Source organism: Strix uralensis, chromosome 18 (genome assembly GCF_047716275.1).
Source record: "Strix uralensis isolate ZFMK-TIS-50842 chromosome 18, bStrUra1, whole genome shotgun sequence".
NCBI lineage: Eukaryota > Metazoa > Chordata > Aves > Strigiformes > Strigidae > Strix > Strix uralensis.
The window spans coordinates 3,985,780-4,002,282 of NC_133989.1; the positions used below are offsets into that span (position 1 = coordinate 3,985,780).

A 16,503-nucleotide genomic window follows, 5' to 3' on the forward strand; every position below is an offset into this window, starting at 1 on the left:
GATGCCACTGCTGCCGTGGCTGGAGCTGGAGGCTGCTTGGGAAGAACCGTGCTTAGCACCAACAACGTGAAACTGGGAAACACCTCTTGGTGTTGCAGGTGGCTTTCTGGCTGTGCTGAGAGACCCGACTTGTAGCTAATGGGCTCTATTAGTGGTGGTGGGTCTTACCATAGGCAGATATTGCAGCCTACAAGGTCCAGCTTGTCGCTGTAAGGGAAATATCCCAATGCATCGTTTTACTGGTAAAGTCCTGCTGAATCCTGAGAAAGGCAGATATGAAGGTTATTCGTAAAGATATTAATGACTAACTTTTCCTGTGCTCTCCAGTATTATTACAGTATCAAAGATATCAGCATTGGAGGGCGCTGTGTCTGCCATGGCCATGCAGACGTCTGTGATGCCAAAGACCCAAATGACCCTTACAGGTACATTTTTCAAAGTCCCAGTTCTGTGTAAAAACATTTGAACTGTTGTGCTAAGAGTGAAAGATACCAGTGTGAGTTGTGTCCTCTCTTGAGCTCATAATTGTGCCAGCACTGTTGTTTGTGGCTCTGTCCTGAGAACGAATCAGAAACTGGTCCAGTCGAAGTAGCAAAAGCTAAACATTTTGTCAGGCCGTTTTTCAGGCAGATCAGCTCCCTGGTCTGGTTTCCCTGCCCACAACTTTGCTATCCCCATGGGAGCAGAGTGCTGGAATGGGAGGGTTTGTTGTGCAAAGCTGATATGTTGTTGAACATGGAGGTTTCTGGTCAAAACCCAGGGCTGGTTTTTGAAGTTGTTCAGAGAAGTCTCTTGCTTCCCATGTGGCTTCTTAAGAGTTGGGGCAACGCTCTCATAAATAAATGGTCTCCCAAGAAACCAGAGATTCTACTGCCCATTTCTACTCATAAGAACCATAAATCGGTTATGGATGTAGCTAAACAGCTACTCTTTGCCAAAAATCAGGAGCATGCAAAGCAGTTACATTATGGCTCATGGGATTCTTCCCATCCGCCTTGGCAGCTTGAAATGCCAAAGAGCTCCTTCAAACCATGAATGTGTTGCTTCTTAGCCATCTGTTCGCAGCCTGAATGTTGCCTTTATGAAAGGGATGGGTAGATTCAGCTGGACGAGGGAAGCTTATATTTCTTTCTCATCAGGATCATGTAGAGCTTTTGGATCTTCTAAAATAAAATTCCAGTGAGTCTCAGCCAAGGTTAAAGCTGCTAAGTATTAAAACAAAGATGTATTGGTAAGCAAGTCTGCCTTAGCGTGCCAAACTCTCTGACAAAGGGAAGTTCATAAATATTTCAGTGTACAGTTCCTTGGTTTTGTTTTAGACTTTGGTGTTGCTGGATGCACACTACACCTGTGTACTAGGGCAGAAGGGCTTCATGGTGCGAAGTGATTCTTTAACAGAGAAACGCCATGGCATTTCTTGGGTGTATCGATGGCTCAGGGCTCTCCAGGAAGAGAGGGAAAATTTGAGGGACAAGAGGTGTGTTGGGAATCCTTGTTCAATGCCACTTCTGCTGATGACTGTCTCTGCCTCCCAGAACTCCCCTCCTCCACTCTCATTTGGATGCATTTGGCAGCTTCGCTCTTGGCCCCAAACTGTGCTCTAATGTTGCAGCACATGTTCGTAAGCAGCTGTTGCATTTCACCCAGAGCAGATTGCTCTTGCCTGGAGGAGAAAACATTTCCTACTTGGGTGCTTTGTACAGTCGGCACATAACATCTGTAAAGCCCTTTGGGATACATCAGGACAAGGGTGCTGGGTAAATAGAAGAACATCTCATGGCATTGCTGTACCCTCTTAGCCAGCTCTGGAGCACAGAGAAATCAGCAGAAATATGATACTTTCAGTTGAGAAAATGAGTAATTGGTGAAACGCTGACATATTCTCCAAGGCTGCAGCAGCAGCTGTGTTGAGAAGCGGGCACTGCTGGGCAGTCATCCCACCCCTCCTGCCCTGGTGTAGCACAGAGCCCTGCCATAACGCTGCATGACGAGGCATTGCAGAGGCAGCTGGGGCTCAGACACACTGTCCCTTCGTGTCATGGGCTCCAGCTGCCAAAACATGTCATTTCTTCAGAAATCTGTGTGACCTGTCTTGAGTAGGAGGTGCGGTGTGTCCCTCTGCACATGTCCTGCCTTTTCAGATGCCAATGTGTGACAGCAACAGGGCAAGGAAATGCAAATAGAAGGAGACAAGGAATGTGAATTGGCCCGACCTTATTAAAAATCCCAGTTATGTCTCAGCCTGTCTGGGAGGTCTCTGCTTCTCATTTTAACATCCCTCTTCTGCACATGCCTGTGTTTCTTTTGCCTGTTTCCCAGAAAGGCAGGATGAGCACTTTGATAGAGGTGAGGTGAGCTAGAAATCTTGGCAAAGACTTTAGGACGTGATGGAGCATGTTCGTGAGCTGACTTCCTGGCTATAAATGATCATGTTTATCCAGCTTTGGAAAGTTTCTCTGAAGTGCCAAGTTGCAGAGACTGCACATCCAGCTATGTTAAGTTGGCAGTGTGTCCTGTCCCCGTGTGAGTGTGTATGTGCAAGGGCCTACAGTGTGTGGGCAGATGCAGCCTCCTCAAGGGTCATTTGCACTTTTCACAACTGTCTCTCCTTGCCCCAAGACCGAATGGGCTGAATTAAGCAGAGGGAAGGAAAGTTCTCCTGGTTAACACCAGCAGGACCAGGCACAAACCCTTCTCCTGGCAAACCCCGTGAGCAGTGTGATAAGCATCATCAGGGACCTGGCATGTTGCAGATGGAGAGCCCAGATGGGAATGCAGCTGCTGTTGATGTGAGCTCAGGAGAACCCTGCAAGTGCTCTGCATCTGTCTGATAAGAGCAACTGTTTCCATGGGTTCACTGCCCCATCATGGATGCCACAAGAGAGGGAACAGTTGGAGAGTCCAGCTGCAGCTTCTGTGCCTGATGCTAATCAGCATGACAACAGCAGCCTGGCTGGTCAGAAGCAGATCTGCAGGAGACCAAGAATGCTTTCCCACTGCTGGATCCTGAAGGCTAGCTTGCTCTTTCCCATTTTGGAAGGGAAAGCACCATGCATGCTGGTAGATTTGTGCCGTCTGCGAGTCTCTTTTGCAGATGATTTTCCCTCAGTACAGTCAGAACCAGTTAGGGGAAGGGGCTTTTTTTTCTTGATTGTGCTACTCGGGTGTCCTGGCCAAATCCAGATGCTGTAGTGCTTGTGTGCTGCTCTCAGCTCTGACACAACTGCTCCCTGGAAACTGTTTATAGTCTCTGTTACTGAGCATCAATTCCAGTGGGAAGACTGTGGTTTTATTTTTTATGGCAGGATGACCAGGAAATATGTCCTACGTGAACACAGCCGCTCCCTCTTCTTCCTTGTATATATTCAATCAATGAAATATCTAAATATTGTAGTTTATGCACATTTGTCCATAGTTCATTAGCAGCACAGACTCGGCACAAGGTGCGGTAAAGCTGCCATGATGGATGAGCTCTCTGAGAGGTTGTTGCTAACTCTAGACAGCAGAGACTAAATAAATAGCTCCTTCTCCATCTGAAATGTGCATCTTTACTCATTGAATGCCATCTTTTTGCATTCTGGGAACTGAACCAGTGCTTTTCAAACATCTTGAACATTAAAGAGCTGGGGTGCGTGGCTGGAGCCACATCCTCCAGCCAGGGAGATTAGCACTGCTCAGCAGGTTTATAAGTTCCCTGACTCAGTGACCGTCTTTCTCCACACATATGTATATGGGTGTTAATCTTGATCTCCAGCTGCTGCCATGGAAGAAAACCATAAAATCGTGTTTCCTTGAAAATTGTGTTTCCTGAGTGGGAGTCAGCCAGGTCAGAGGTCTGCGAGTGGTTTCATTGCAGAGGCATGGCCAAGGTTTGCCTCTCATTGAGTCTTCCTGTTGGGTCTGCAAAGCACGGGGAGAACAAAGTTCTTGGTGAATGTTTCAGGGCTCATTTCTGCCTCTTGGGCTCCAGCCAACCTCTCAGGGGCTCAGTTTCATGTCTGGACTCTGCCAGCCACAGCCCAGCCCGTGAATGTGGGTAGGGACAGGGCATCACAAGCGCTCAAAGCGCTGGCTGCGGCCAAGCATTTCATGGCATCTGCAAGGGGAGGACCAGGAGCAGGGCTGGGACCTCCTGCCTCTCAACCCCTCTGGCTGAAGCAAACATGCTGAGTCTCGATCCTGCCTGCATTCCCCCAAACTTTCAGATCATCCCCCATTTCATTAAAATTAGTTCACTTGTCCCATGCTGCTGCCTCTGTCTGGCCATTCACTATACATACACTTGCAGGTCCCACATCTTAAAATACATGTAGGTGGAAACCATGACACTTAGCTCGCTGCAACCATGGAAGAGTGTATCTGCACTCCTGCAATTCACCCAGAATGACTGCTCCATTTGTTTCTAATGTTTTAAAAAATTACATTTATTTTTAAACACTGCTTTTGAATGGAAAAGCATTGGGGGAGGGAGAGATGGGAGTGGCAGACCAGCCCTGAGGGGAAATGAGTAATTGCACAGATAAAAGCTGGAACATGCTGTATTATCCATAAGTCTAATACAACAGAAAGCGTTTGTGTTGGATGGGAATCGCCTTCTGCTAAGTGGAAGTTTTGGAGATGATGTCACTGATGTTAATGAATCACCGTTGCGGTCGAGCAGGGACGAGATCCGTCAGTCCACTGTCGAGATTTCTTGCCTGGCGCCTCTGGAGCTGCCTGTTTACCCAGCACAGCCCTGCCTGTGCCGGCTCAGAAAAGCAGGAGGTGCATTTCACAGGGAGCATGGGGCCAGCATCTGCTCAAAGTCTGAATTCAAATTTCTTGGCCTTCCTCTCTGCAAGCACAGGTATAGCTGGAGGACCAGATGGGACCCCTGTGGCCTCATCCCTTTCTGGCTCTGGGCTGTCATTTATTCTCTTCACGCTGCTGCTGCACGGTGGTGGGGACATCTTTGTGTCCCTGCACCATGCTCTTTCCCCTCAAGTAATTTGCTTCAGCTCAGGTTTCTACCGCTGCCACCTCCAACCATTTCACACTTTATTGCCTGTAGAGCTGGCTAGGCAGTGGCACGCTGATTTTTCTCTAGTTCTTGTCTCACTGTGAAGAAAAGAGGAGTGATGGTGGGGGAGAAGGAAGGGCGAGAATGACACTGGAAGAGCAAAGTTTGGTGTTTGACTCAGGAAAAAAAAAATCAATTCAAAAGTTAAAAAAAATGCCTCAGAAGCCTCTTTTTCAGAATATTTGGATTAACAAATATCACCTGGTGTATCTGACTAGCGATAGTTCTGCACAGCAGGGTTATGCGTCGGCTTCCCATCCCACACATCCCCGTCATCGCCACCGGCTTGGCTGTACCTCGTTCCTCTCCCTTGCAGGCTGCAGTGCGACTGCCAGCACAACACCTGCGGCGGGTCCTGCGACCGCTGCTGCCCCGGCTTCAACCAGTTCCCATGGAAGCCTGCCACTGCCGACAGTGCAAACGAGTGCCAGCGTAAGTTGGAGTTGGGTTTTTCCTTCCTTTTCCAGCTGTTTTTCAAAGCACGGATTGACCATGTTTCTCCAGCCCCTTGACCTTGCAGTGCAGAGAAGCCGTTGGCTGAAATGGTGGGGTTTGTGGTGTGTGGTGCTGGGTGAAGTGGAGATCACTGGCACTGCAGACAGGACAGTTTGCACAGTGGTAAATCGTGTTCAGTCGAGGCTCACGCAGGGAGGCCCACGGGGTCTGTATGGGACTTTGATTCTGCTAACGTTCCAGTTCCTCCTCCGTGTCCAAGGGTTCCTGCAGGCAAGTCTTGTTGCTCAATTCTGTCTCCAAGATGAATTACATTTGGATGTGTTTACAAACAGGACATCTTTATTTGTCTAGAGAAACCTTTGGTAAATGCCGACAACAGAATTTATGCTGCACCGGGAATGCAGAGCACGGAGTGTAGTTACATCACATGTTCTCTTATAAATGCAGGGCAGCAAGGGACAGTTGGATCTTAATCCTGTGGGTTTGCAAAGAGCACCCTCACTGGGTGCTGAGCTTTACCGCTCACCTCTATCCCACATGGGATAAAAGAGGGGAGAATGTTGCCCTCTAAACCAGACTACTCGAGGCCCCAAAGTTGGGTAACTTCTCTTTCTCACCTATACATGCCTGCATGTATTTTACTTCCGATTTTGTGCCCGCTGCTTTTTTCCAGTCGCAGACTAGATTTTGTGAGAGAGTTGCTGCTTCTGCACTTTTAAACTTGAAGACTTCTGGGAGCTTGGGTGATCATGTAATCCCCCAGATGCATTCAAGCATCTTTCCTCAATGAAAAATAACCCATCCAATGTCAAACGCGTGAGGAAGAGTTCATATCTTGAGATCCAGCTGGTGACTGAAGGACCTCCATGGACTGGTGGCTTAGCTTGCATCTCTTTGTATTTTCAGCTTGCAATTGCAATGGCCACGCCTACGACTGCTACTACGACCCAGAGGTGGATCGCCACAAAGCCAGCAGAAGTCGTGAAGACAAGTTTGAAGGGGGAGGTGTTTGCATTGACTGTCAGGTAGGCCTGAAGAGCTCCCGTGGAAAAGGTTTTTGTAGATTTTTCTGTTTGTTTCTGCTGTTGGCCTGGAGTTCAGCTTTGCTGTCAGCTCCACCAACCCCCTCGCATGCCCTCTGTTATCTTAATAAGGTCTCTCCCTGGAAATTTAGTCTCTTTACCATAGATTAGAGTGTGCACCAGTAATGAAAACAGCACTTGGGTTCCTAGCTGTCCCCTGGGTAGTACCATTACCTTTCTGATGCTTTAGGGGTAGGTCTGCTGAGGAACAGGCTGGTGCTGAGCACGTTGGGAAGTCCTTGCCTTGTTTGCAGTGCTCAGGTGCTGCCATCTCTCTGGATCTCTCTCTGACCACCAAAATGCCAATCTCCTGTCTCTGAAGTTCCCAATAAAAGTGGGAAAGTAGCTCTTCTGCTCCCAGTTTGACTGTGAGCTGGTTAATTCATGCAGTGGTATGAAACTTTTAGCTGTGCTTTCTTTCTGGGAGGAAACAGATTGTTCCCATCCTCCTAGCACAAAGTGGTCAGGACATTTTACCATCTGAAGCAAGTGAAATAGGCTTGAGGTCAGATATGAACCTGAAACTCGTACTGCGTTTATGTGAGGATACAGTTTGCAGGAAATGCTTTGTTTTCAAATTGGTGTATGTGGAATTTTGAGCAGATTTAGGTCTTCTGTGTCCTGACACTCCTGAGTTGCTTCCTCCAGATCCTGAAGCTTTTAGTAAATCTGACAGGTGAACATGAATCCTGTGGGCAGAGGAACTGACACCCCTCTAACCCGTTGTCTTTCAGCATCACACCACAGGCATTAATTGCGAGAGGTGCATCCCAGGATACTACCGGTCCCCTGACCACCTGATCGACTCTCCATACATTTGCTATCGTGAGTGTGATCTCCTCTGCAGGTTGTAGATGCCCTCCTGGACTTTGTGACACTGGGGAGGATGGTCTGGAGGATTGGGCTGAGAGATTTTTCTGGTGTAGGCAGTCCAGCACCATGAGAGGTGTGGCCATATGGGTGGTTCCTGCTGCAGCTGGTATTGCCTGTGGAAATGTACGTGTGAATGCAGACAGTATGTGTGTCTGTAGCACCCATGAAAGCAGAAGTGGTGGCATGTTCCAGGGCTGAATGAGCTAAACATGTGTTGTCTCCCCTGCTGTGCCCACAGGGTAATCCAGTCTTAGCTGTCATCTCTGTGCTCTTTCAGCTGGCCACTGGTCTCCGTGCCCTAAGACAGGGATTTCTAGGCAGCAGTGGATTATATCCCTTTTGTTGAGGAGTCCGGCTCAGTCTGGGAGCTACGACACATCAGCTGTTCTGCACTGTGTCCTCGTGACAGCGTGCCACCACCACCCCCCTGGGGCAATTGGGGTCTCCCAGAGAAGCAAGTCAGGGCTGTGCTGCTTTTCTTGGGACCCCACAGTGGGACAAGCACAGTGGCAGCAGTTCCTCTAAACCAGACTCCCTTTGAGGAGGCAAAATCTCAATTTTTATTGTTGGAGAGTATTTGCAGCAGATGGTGGGGTCTCTCATAATGTCCCTGTATCATAGTGATACCTCTGTGGTGCTTGTGGCTAGCAAGGGTCTCTGTCAGTGACAACTGCTGCTGGCTTGTCCCTCTCTGCAGGCTGTAACTGTGAGTCTGACTTCACTGACGGCACCTGTGAGGACCTCACCGGCCGCTGTTACTGCAAACCCAATTACACCGGAGAGCACTGCGATGCCTGTGCCGAGGGATACCTCAACTTCCCCCACTGCTACCGTAAGTGGGGGACAGGGGACTGTGGAGTGGTCAGCTTTGGGACTCTGCAGACCCAGCGGCTGCAGGAAGGGCCAACAGCTCCAGTTGGGGCTGCTCTCCAGGTGTCTTTCCCCCTTGCCACATGGCAGTTCTGTCCCAGGAAGAGTTCTTGCAGGTGGGGATGAGTCCATGTTTGGCTTGGGTGGAAGCCGGACCAGAGCTGAGCTCAGCCCAGCTCTCTGGAGTCAGCAGGAGCTTCCCATTTGGCTGGAGTGTCCTCTCTCGCTTTCTGTGAAAGACATCTTTCCAGAGCCCAGGTTAAAAATGGCTGTAATGATCTTTGTTTAGTGGGATGCCTTCGCTTTGTTCCATGTTCCATGTTTTCATTCAGTCTGTTCAGCTTTGGGGCTGTCAATGCCTTGATATCCCAACAGGATTTCTTTGAGCATGTGTGATGACCTGTGCAATGTCTCTTTCTCTGCGTAGCCGTTCCAGCTTTCACTCACAACGATACTGGAGAACAAGTGCTCCCTGCAGGACAGATAATAAGTAAGCAGTGCAATTTTTCTTCGTGCTTTGGCAATCACCATGCTGTTATTTCTGTTATATCTCACCATCCAACGCAAGATCAGGTCTTCAGCTTACTGGGCCCATATGTTGTAAGAGACAGCCCTGACACAGAGTAGTTCTGGGAGAGAAGGCAGCTAAGGGCTGGGGGGAAGGAAGTTTTATGATCCCCTTTTATAGACAGGGAAACTCTATCCCAGAGTGACTGTGTGATTTTCTGGAGTCCAGGCCATGGGGAGATGTCCCTTCTGACCTCCCTGTAAGGCACCCCCACTAAGATCACGGAGGGGCTGTGGCTGAACTGGAACCCAAGCTGGGTTCTCCCAAATCTCAGCCTTTGGGTTCAGATACAACCCTGTCCTGCTGCACCTGCATGCCCTGTGTTTGGGGGTGGGTCCATGCCGATGGCCCCCCTGCACAAAGCTGCAGGTAGCACTGCTGTGGGCACCGGGGAAGCGTGCACAGGCTGCCACTTGCTCTGTGTCGCTTTCTCTGTTGTTCCAAAAGCTCACCCGTGCCCTCATCCCTGCTCCCCTCCACCTCCCCCCTCTCTCATGCTCATTCCTCTCAGTTCATCCCCTCCCTTATGCTTTTTTTTGTCTCTTTTCCCACCAGATCCTCCCCTGTCTCATGCTCACCACTACACTCCAGATAACCATTTCCTTCCTTCTGATTTTTGAAACTCTGTATCTTCCAGACAGGTTTTTCTTTCCTGATCTGGAATTTCTCACTTCCCCTCTTATTTCCCACCTCCCCTTCCCTCTGGTTCTTGGATGACTTTTGCCCTTCCCTGTCCCAGCCCAGCACCCCACACCAGTGCTGTCGGTGAAGGCAGGGCTGGTCAGTGAAGGCAGGGCTGGTCGAGGGCCTCAGTGCTGCCGGCCTGGAGCACCCTCCTGCCCTGGCAGCGGGAAGGTCTCAGATGCAGCTGAGCATGGAGTGAGCAGAGAAAAAGCCCAAACCCCCACCCTGACGGCTTTGGTTATTCTCGCACCGCTCTTGGGCAGTGCTGCACCGAATTGGCCCTGTCTGGGCTTACGCAAACAGCATCTGTCTGCCCTGTGCTTTGCCCTGCTGCCCGTCCAGCACCTTGCCCATGTGCGTGATGCTGAGGTCTCCCAACCACCCTGCGACCCCACGAGCCAGGCATGCTGATCACTTGAGCATGGTTTGGTTACATTTGCATCTGGTAGAAAAGTTATTAGAAGGCAAGCGCTTGAGCTGTTGCCTCTCATGGCAGCTCCTTCCCTGTCCGTGGGACCTCTGCCCAGCAGCAGAGATCAACTGACAGCCGTGTGTGGTGTTGCTTGTTGTGTCCCCCCACTCCAGACTGTGATTGCTACGCCGGTGGGACGGAAGGCAACGCCTGTCGCAAAGACCCTCGGGTGGGGATGTGTGTGTGCAAACCCAACTTCCAGGGAACACACTGTGACCAGTGCTCCCCAGGCCACTACGGACCCAGCTGCCAGCGTGAGTGACTCAGGGTTAGCGGCCCCAAGCTCGCCCTGCTCGCCTCCCTGCTGGGGAGGAGCGTGCCTCTCCCCGTCCTACGCTCGCCCTGGGGAGGAGGAATTCTCCAGCCCCACTTCCAAGTGACAAATTCCCATGACTTTTGCTGGTATTTTCCACCCAACCCTGACCCTCCAGCATCCTCCCAGCCTATGGGGGGCTCTTGAGAATTTCCCTGTGGATGTGAGCTATGGGCCAGGCATGTTTGCTTTCAGCTGTGTCCTTGTGGTTTCTCCAGCGACTGCATTTCTACACCAGAGGAACAGGCACTCTCATCCCTTTCCTAGGAAGGGGAGAGATGAAGAAACTGTTCATTTACTAGTCCCCTTATTTCTTTCCAGCCTGCCAGTGCTCCGGCCCCGGTCAGTACGATGGCACCTGTGACAGCGAGACAGGGCAGTGTCTGTGTCGAATGGGATTTGAAGGGCACTTGTGTAACCAGTGTGCTCCCGGCTACTTCAACTACCCTCTGTGCCAGCGTGCGTATCTGTCCTCCCGTGGGCCTGGGTGGGTATGACAAAGCCAGAGTCTTCTGGCAAGGCTTTGAAGGAAGACTGGGAAGTGATTTTGTGGGCATTTTGGAGGATATATGCAATGGGCAGAGATCACCAGTTTGAATGCTTAGAGCAGCACCTAAATGCCCAAGAACCTCAGGAAAAAAACATGTTGCCTTGTGCTTTTCCCCATGCTTCCAGCACAGGGCAAGTGGTTTCTCTCTGTTGCAGTGTGTGGCTGCAGCGCGGTCGGGACGCTGCCAGAAGGCTGCGACTCTGTCGGGAGGTGTTTCTGCAGACCCGAGTTTGCTGGGCCGCGGTGCGAGCAGTGCAGTCCTGGGCACCACTCCTACCCCCACTGCTACGGTAAGGACATTCACATTCAGTTCCTGCTGGTCTGTCGCCTTCTGAAAAACATGGCTAGTTCTGCAAGACCGGTGTTTCTCAAAATCAAAACCCGTGCTGTTTGCACTGTGAATTTGACAGGCTTGTTCTGGAGGCCATGGATCATGCCAAAGCCTGGAAGACAAAGCAGTTTTTATCGGTCACGCTTCCTCATCACAACCCTGCTGTGGCCTGGTGTCTCAGCTTATGCCTTTTTTTGTCTTTTTAGTGCATTAATCTACTAAACTGCTGAGGAACGTTGAATGGACTGTAAAAAACCCTCAGTGGCATTTTCCCAGTATGGCCATGACTCTAGCTGAAAATATTGCCTGTCTTTCCAGGGGATTAAGAAATTAATTTAGTTCTGATGGAAATGGCTAATTCCTCTGGGGCTGAATGACAATTCAGACCAGCAGTGGTTGGCCACAGATCGCATGTTTCATCAGACTATTGAGAGTCCTGCTGTTACAGCTTGCTCCTGCGATGCCCGGGGTGCGGTGGACAACAACTGCAGCCCAGCTGGCCAGTGCCGATGCCATGTGAATTTTGCAGGACATAACTGCAACCAGTGTGCCCTGGGCTTCTACGGGTACCCCAGCTGCACACGTGAGTACCCACCATCAGCTCTCAGGGAAGGGAAGGGAATAGCTGCTGCTACTGGCTTTGTAATGGTTTTCCTTTCCATAACTTGTCTCCCAGGGTTGTATATGAAAATAGTTGGCTCTTGCAGCAGGAATCAGTTTTCCTGTGCACAGTTCACCTGCCTATCTCATCTGACAGGCATGCTCTATAATGAGTAAACATCTCAAAGAAATGCTTCCCCAAAGGCTGTGTGGTTTGTCTCCCCCAGTTCATTCACTGTCACTAACAGCAGGAGCTTAGGTCTGCCTGCTCGGTTTGGAAATAAAACCCAGTCTGGATGTATGGCCTCTAATCCAGAGACCTATTAAGAAGCAGACTTACAGAGTATGGCCAGGGTAGCAGCTGCGGTTTGGACTTTATGTGCAGATGCACATAAAACATGTGCTGAATCGCATCTGCCTGTCCTCAGGCTGGAGTGCCTGCAGCCAGAGGGAGCAGGGCTCTGAGTGGGGTGAGCAAAGTCTCAAACCACATGTTCAGATTATACCCCGGTGCCATGAGATGCTCGGGTGTGGCTCACATGACACATCCAGGCTCTTCAGGGCTTACTTCACCTTGGTTCATGCCAATGCACAGGAGGAGCAACAGTGCTGAAACCAACGGTACGGTTGCACAACAAGGTGAACAAAGAGGGTCAGGATTCGGGGTTTCATGTCAGCCCCAAATTCAAGGTGTCTGCTGCCATGGTGAGAGCTTTGCATCATGAAGTGATAAGAGTTTTCTATTCTTGGAGAAGTAAGGAGGGAGGGTCAGCAGAACTGCTACCTTGGACTTCCGGAGGGCAGACTTTGGCCTGTGTAGGAGCCTGGTTGACAGAGGCCCTCGGGAGGCAGTCCTGAGGGCACAGGAGTCCAGGAAGGCTGGACACTCTTCCAGAAGGAAATCTTAAAGGTGCAGGAGCAGGCCATCCCCTTGTGCCAAAAGGTGAACCAGTGGGGAAGACCAGCCTGGCTGAACAGAGAGCTTTGACTGAAACTCAGGGAAAAAAGGAGAGTTTATGACCTTTGGAAGAAGGGGCCACTCAGGAGGACTACAAGGATGTCGTGAGGTTATTCAGGGAGAAAATTAGAAGGGCCAAAGCCCAAATCAGACTACTGCCATAAAAGACAATAAAAAGTGTTTCTATAAATACATTAGCAACAAAAGGAGGGATAAGGAGAATCTCCATCCTTTACTGGGTACAGAGTGAAACATAGTGACAAAGGATGAGGAAAAGGCTGAGGTACTTAATGCCTTCTTTGCCTCAGTCTTTAACAGTAAGACCAGTTGTTCTGTAGGTACCCAGACCCTGAACTGGAAGAAAGGGATGGGGAGCAGAATGAAGCCCCCATCATCCAAGGGCAAATGGTTGGTGACCTGCTACACCACTTAGACACATGCAAGTCTATGGGGCCGAATGGGATCTACCCAAGGGTGCTGAGGGAGCTGCTGGAAGTCCTCACCAAGCCACTTTCAATCATTTATCGACAGTCCTGGATAACTGGGAGTGTTCCAGTTGACTGGAAGTTAGCAAATGTGACACCCATCTACAAGAAGAGCTGGAAGGAGGATCCAGGGAAGTACAGGCCGGTCAGCCTGACCTCAGTGCTGGGGAAGGTTATGCAGCAGATTGTTCTGAGTGCCATCACGTGGCAGGTACAGGGCAACCAGGTGATCAGGCCCAGTCAGCAGGGCTTTATGCTGGGCTAACCTGATCTCCTTCTATGACAAGGTGACCCACTTAATGGGTGAGGGAAAAGCTGTGGATGTTGTCTATCTAGACTTTAATAAAGCTTTTGACACTGTTTCCCACAGCATTCTCCTGGAGAAACTGGCTGCTCATGGCTGGGTAAAACACTCCTTGCTGGGTAAAAAAACTGGCTGGATGGCTGAGCCCAAAGAGTTGTGGTGAATGGAGTTAAATCCAGTTGGTGGCTGGTTACAAGTGGTGTTCTCCAGGGCTCAGTGCTGGGGTCAGTTCTGTTTAATATCTTTATCAACGATCTGGACGAGGGGGTCTCAGTACGTTTGCAGACAACACCAAGTTGAGTGGGAGAGTTGATCTGCTTGAGGGTAGGGAGGGTCTACAGAGGGATCTGGAGAGGCTGGACCAGTGGGCCAAGGCCAATTGAGGTTCAACAAGGCTTAGTGCCAGGTCCTGCACTTGGGTCACAACAACCCTGTGCAACACTACAGGCTTGGGGAAGAGTGGCTGAAGAGCTGGCCAGCAGAAAAGGCCCTGGGGGTGTTGGTCAACAGCCGGCTGAATATGAGCCAGCAGTGTGCCCAGGTGGCCAAGAAGGCCGATAGCATCGTGGGTTGTATCAGAAATAGTGTGGCCAGCAGGTCTAGGGAAGGGATCGTCCTCCTGAGGGAACTGTGGGTGTTTAGGCTGGAGAAGAGGAGGCCCAGGGGAGACCAGAGGTTGTAGTGAGGTGCGTGTCGGTCTCTTCTTCCAATTAACAAGCAGTAGACAAGAGAAAATGGCCTCAAGCTGTACCAGGGGAGGTTTAGATTGAATATTAGGAAAAATTTCTCTGCTGGAACAGGCTGCCCAGGGAAGTAGTTGAGTCACCATCTCTGGAGGTATTTAAAAGACATGTAGATGTGGTGCTTAGGGACATGGCTTAGTGGTGGACTTGACAGCACTAGGTTTATGGTTGGACTTGATCTTAAAGATCTTTTCCAACCTAAACAATTCTACAATTCTTTCCACTTCCCTGGGCACAGCATCGCTCCTGGAGTAGAGCAGTGGGTGCCAGGGCTGAGCAATGCCCGAGGCAGGTGCCTGTGGCCTCAGATACTCTGAATAACCCTCCCCAGCTCAGGGCAGTGTCCCCATCTCCCTCCCTGTCAGCTGTCCGACTGGAAGCCAGATGTAATCTTATGTCTCCCAGCAAGAATTTACTGCTCATTAAAAAATAATCTGTGATACAATTTCCCTGAAGCAACAAAAGAGCGTCATCACCCTCTTGCACCATACTGAATGTAGACGCCTGAGCCGCGGCCAGCTGGCAGAGCGCTGCTCGCAAATGCTGATGCCGGCAATATGCCTTTGAAGAGGCTGGAGGCATAGATGGAATGGTCTCACAGGAGTTCAGTAATCACTCCTTTTTTTTTTTTTTTTGTCTCCTAAAGCTGTGCCCAAATTGCAGAGCTGTAGAGTCACAGAAAGGAAAGAAGAGAAGAACCTGATTTTTATTTTTTTTTAATCTGTTGTTTTGTGAACAATGTTTTGCTGTTAGCCAGTATGGGGGTGTCAGCCTAAAACGTCCCCTTTGGCAGGGATTTAAGGAGTGCTGGCTGGGCAAGGAGGGCATGGGCAGCTCCCTGGCAGCTTGCTGACCTTTCGTGTGATAGGGCAGCAGGATCTTGATGTGCGTTCGCAGGAGGCAAGTCATTCAGGAAGCCACAGAGTCATTGCCCTGCTCTTGCCCTCAGCTGCCAGCAGTGCCAAGACTGGGTTGCTGGCCTGGTGCTGCAGGTCTGCTGCCCACATACAACATCCACAGGGCAGACCCTGAGGGCCAAATTCTGCTCTTGGGTGTTTGGGTGCAGATGGGCTTTTGTAGGGTCTGAACTGTCACTGGTTGCTGTCCTTTTGGGGATGAGATCACATATTGCCCTTTACCTCAACCAAAATTTCTCCCTGCCTCCAGAAGTACACATAAATGTATGTGAATAGATGTGATAAACATTGCAGCTTCTATTGTTTTTGTTGAAAGATGGGGTGTTTTTAACCAAAAGCAAAGAATGACTGTGTATGTTATTTATAACCCATATTTCTGGCTGCTTTGATGGTGGTGAAGGTCAGGCAGACAAAAGAAGTTGCTGGTGGGATGCCTTGAATGCAGGAGTCCCCATGCCCCGGAGCTCTAGCCATTGCTCTCCCCTCTTCTGCAGCTTGCCAGTGCTCCCGGGAGGGCTCTCTGCACAGCACCTGCGACCAGGAAACGGGGCAGTGCAGCTGCCGGCCCAAAGTGACGGGACTGCGCTGTGATAGTTGTGTGCCAGGCGCCTATGGATTTCCACACTGCGAAGGTACTCCCCTTCTACCGGGTGCAGGGGGACTCCGGAGTCTTGGGACATAGTGGTGTGGTGCTGGTAAATGGGCTTATCAGCCTCCAAGAGCTTTGCAAGGGAAGAAATAATCCCCTTTAGGAACAGCCAGGGTGTGAGCCATGTCTTTGTAAATCCCTCCTTGTGCCTCTCTTCTCTAGTGGGCTCCTGTAACCCAGCAGGGTTGGTGACTGAAGATCCCTCACTGGTCCCGGTGAGTATCGAATGAACCCACCAACCCCTGCAGGTCATTTTTGCATGATCCCCTTTTTCTCACTTTGGGACAAGTTATTCCTTAAGCACAGCCTGAAACCCATGCCAGAGTAGCAGACACGTTCAGCCGCTGTGCTACAAATTCTCACCTGCTCTTTTCTCTCGCTCCGTCTCCCCAGGGCTCCTGTGCGTGTCGGGCATACGTTGAAGGCCCAGCTTGTGACAGATGCAAGCCCTTATACTGGAATCTGACCCCAGAGAACCCCTACGGCTGCCTGAGTAAGGAAATGGCATTTGCACAGCTCCAAAGAGTTCCCTTCGTGCTGTAACGGTGCGAGACCCAAACCCAAAACCAGTGGGGAACATCGTTGCTGG

The 16,503-nt window shown here is 50.3% G+C and overlaps 1 protein-coding gene across 1 annotated transcript in view; it reads left to right on the top strand.

Annotated features, from left to right (window-relative positions):
- Positions 1-16,503, top strand: part of LAMA5 (laminin subunit alpha 5) — a 97,612-nt gene that overhangs the window by 45,007 nt on the left and 36,102 nt on the right. Inside the window, exons 6-18 of the mRNA XM_074888487.1 lie at positions 328-425; positions 5,376-5,491; positions 6,422-6,540; positions 7,332-7,422; positions 8,168-8,302; positions 8,768-8,830; positions 10,178-10,318; positions 10,699-10,836; positions 11,083-11,217; positions 11,707-11,841; positions 15,760-15,897; positions 16,077-16,129; positions 16,308-16,407. Coding sequence (XP_074744588.1) covers positions 328-425; positions 5,376-5,491; positions 6,422-6,540; positions 7,332-7,422; positions 8,168-8,302; positions 8,768-8,830; positions 10,178-10,318; positions 10,699-10,836; positions 11,083-11,217; positions 11,707-11,841; positions 15,760-15,897; positions 16,077-16,129; positions 16,308-16,407 — 1,462 coding nt within the window. The remainder of the gene's footprint in view (positions 1-327; positions 426-5,375; positions 5,492-6,421; positions 6,541-7,331; positions 7,423-8,167; positions 8,303-8,767; positions 8,831-10,177; positions 10,319-10,698; positions 10,837-11,082; positions 11,218-11,706; positions 11,842-15,759; positions 15,898-16,076; positions 16,130-16,307; positions 16,408-16,503) is intronic.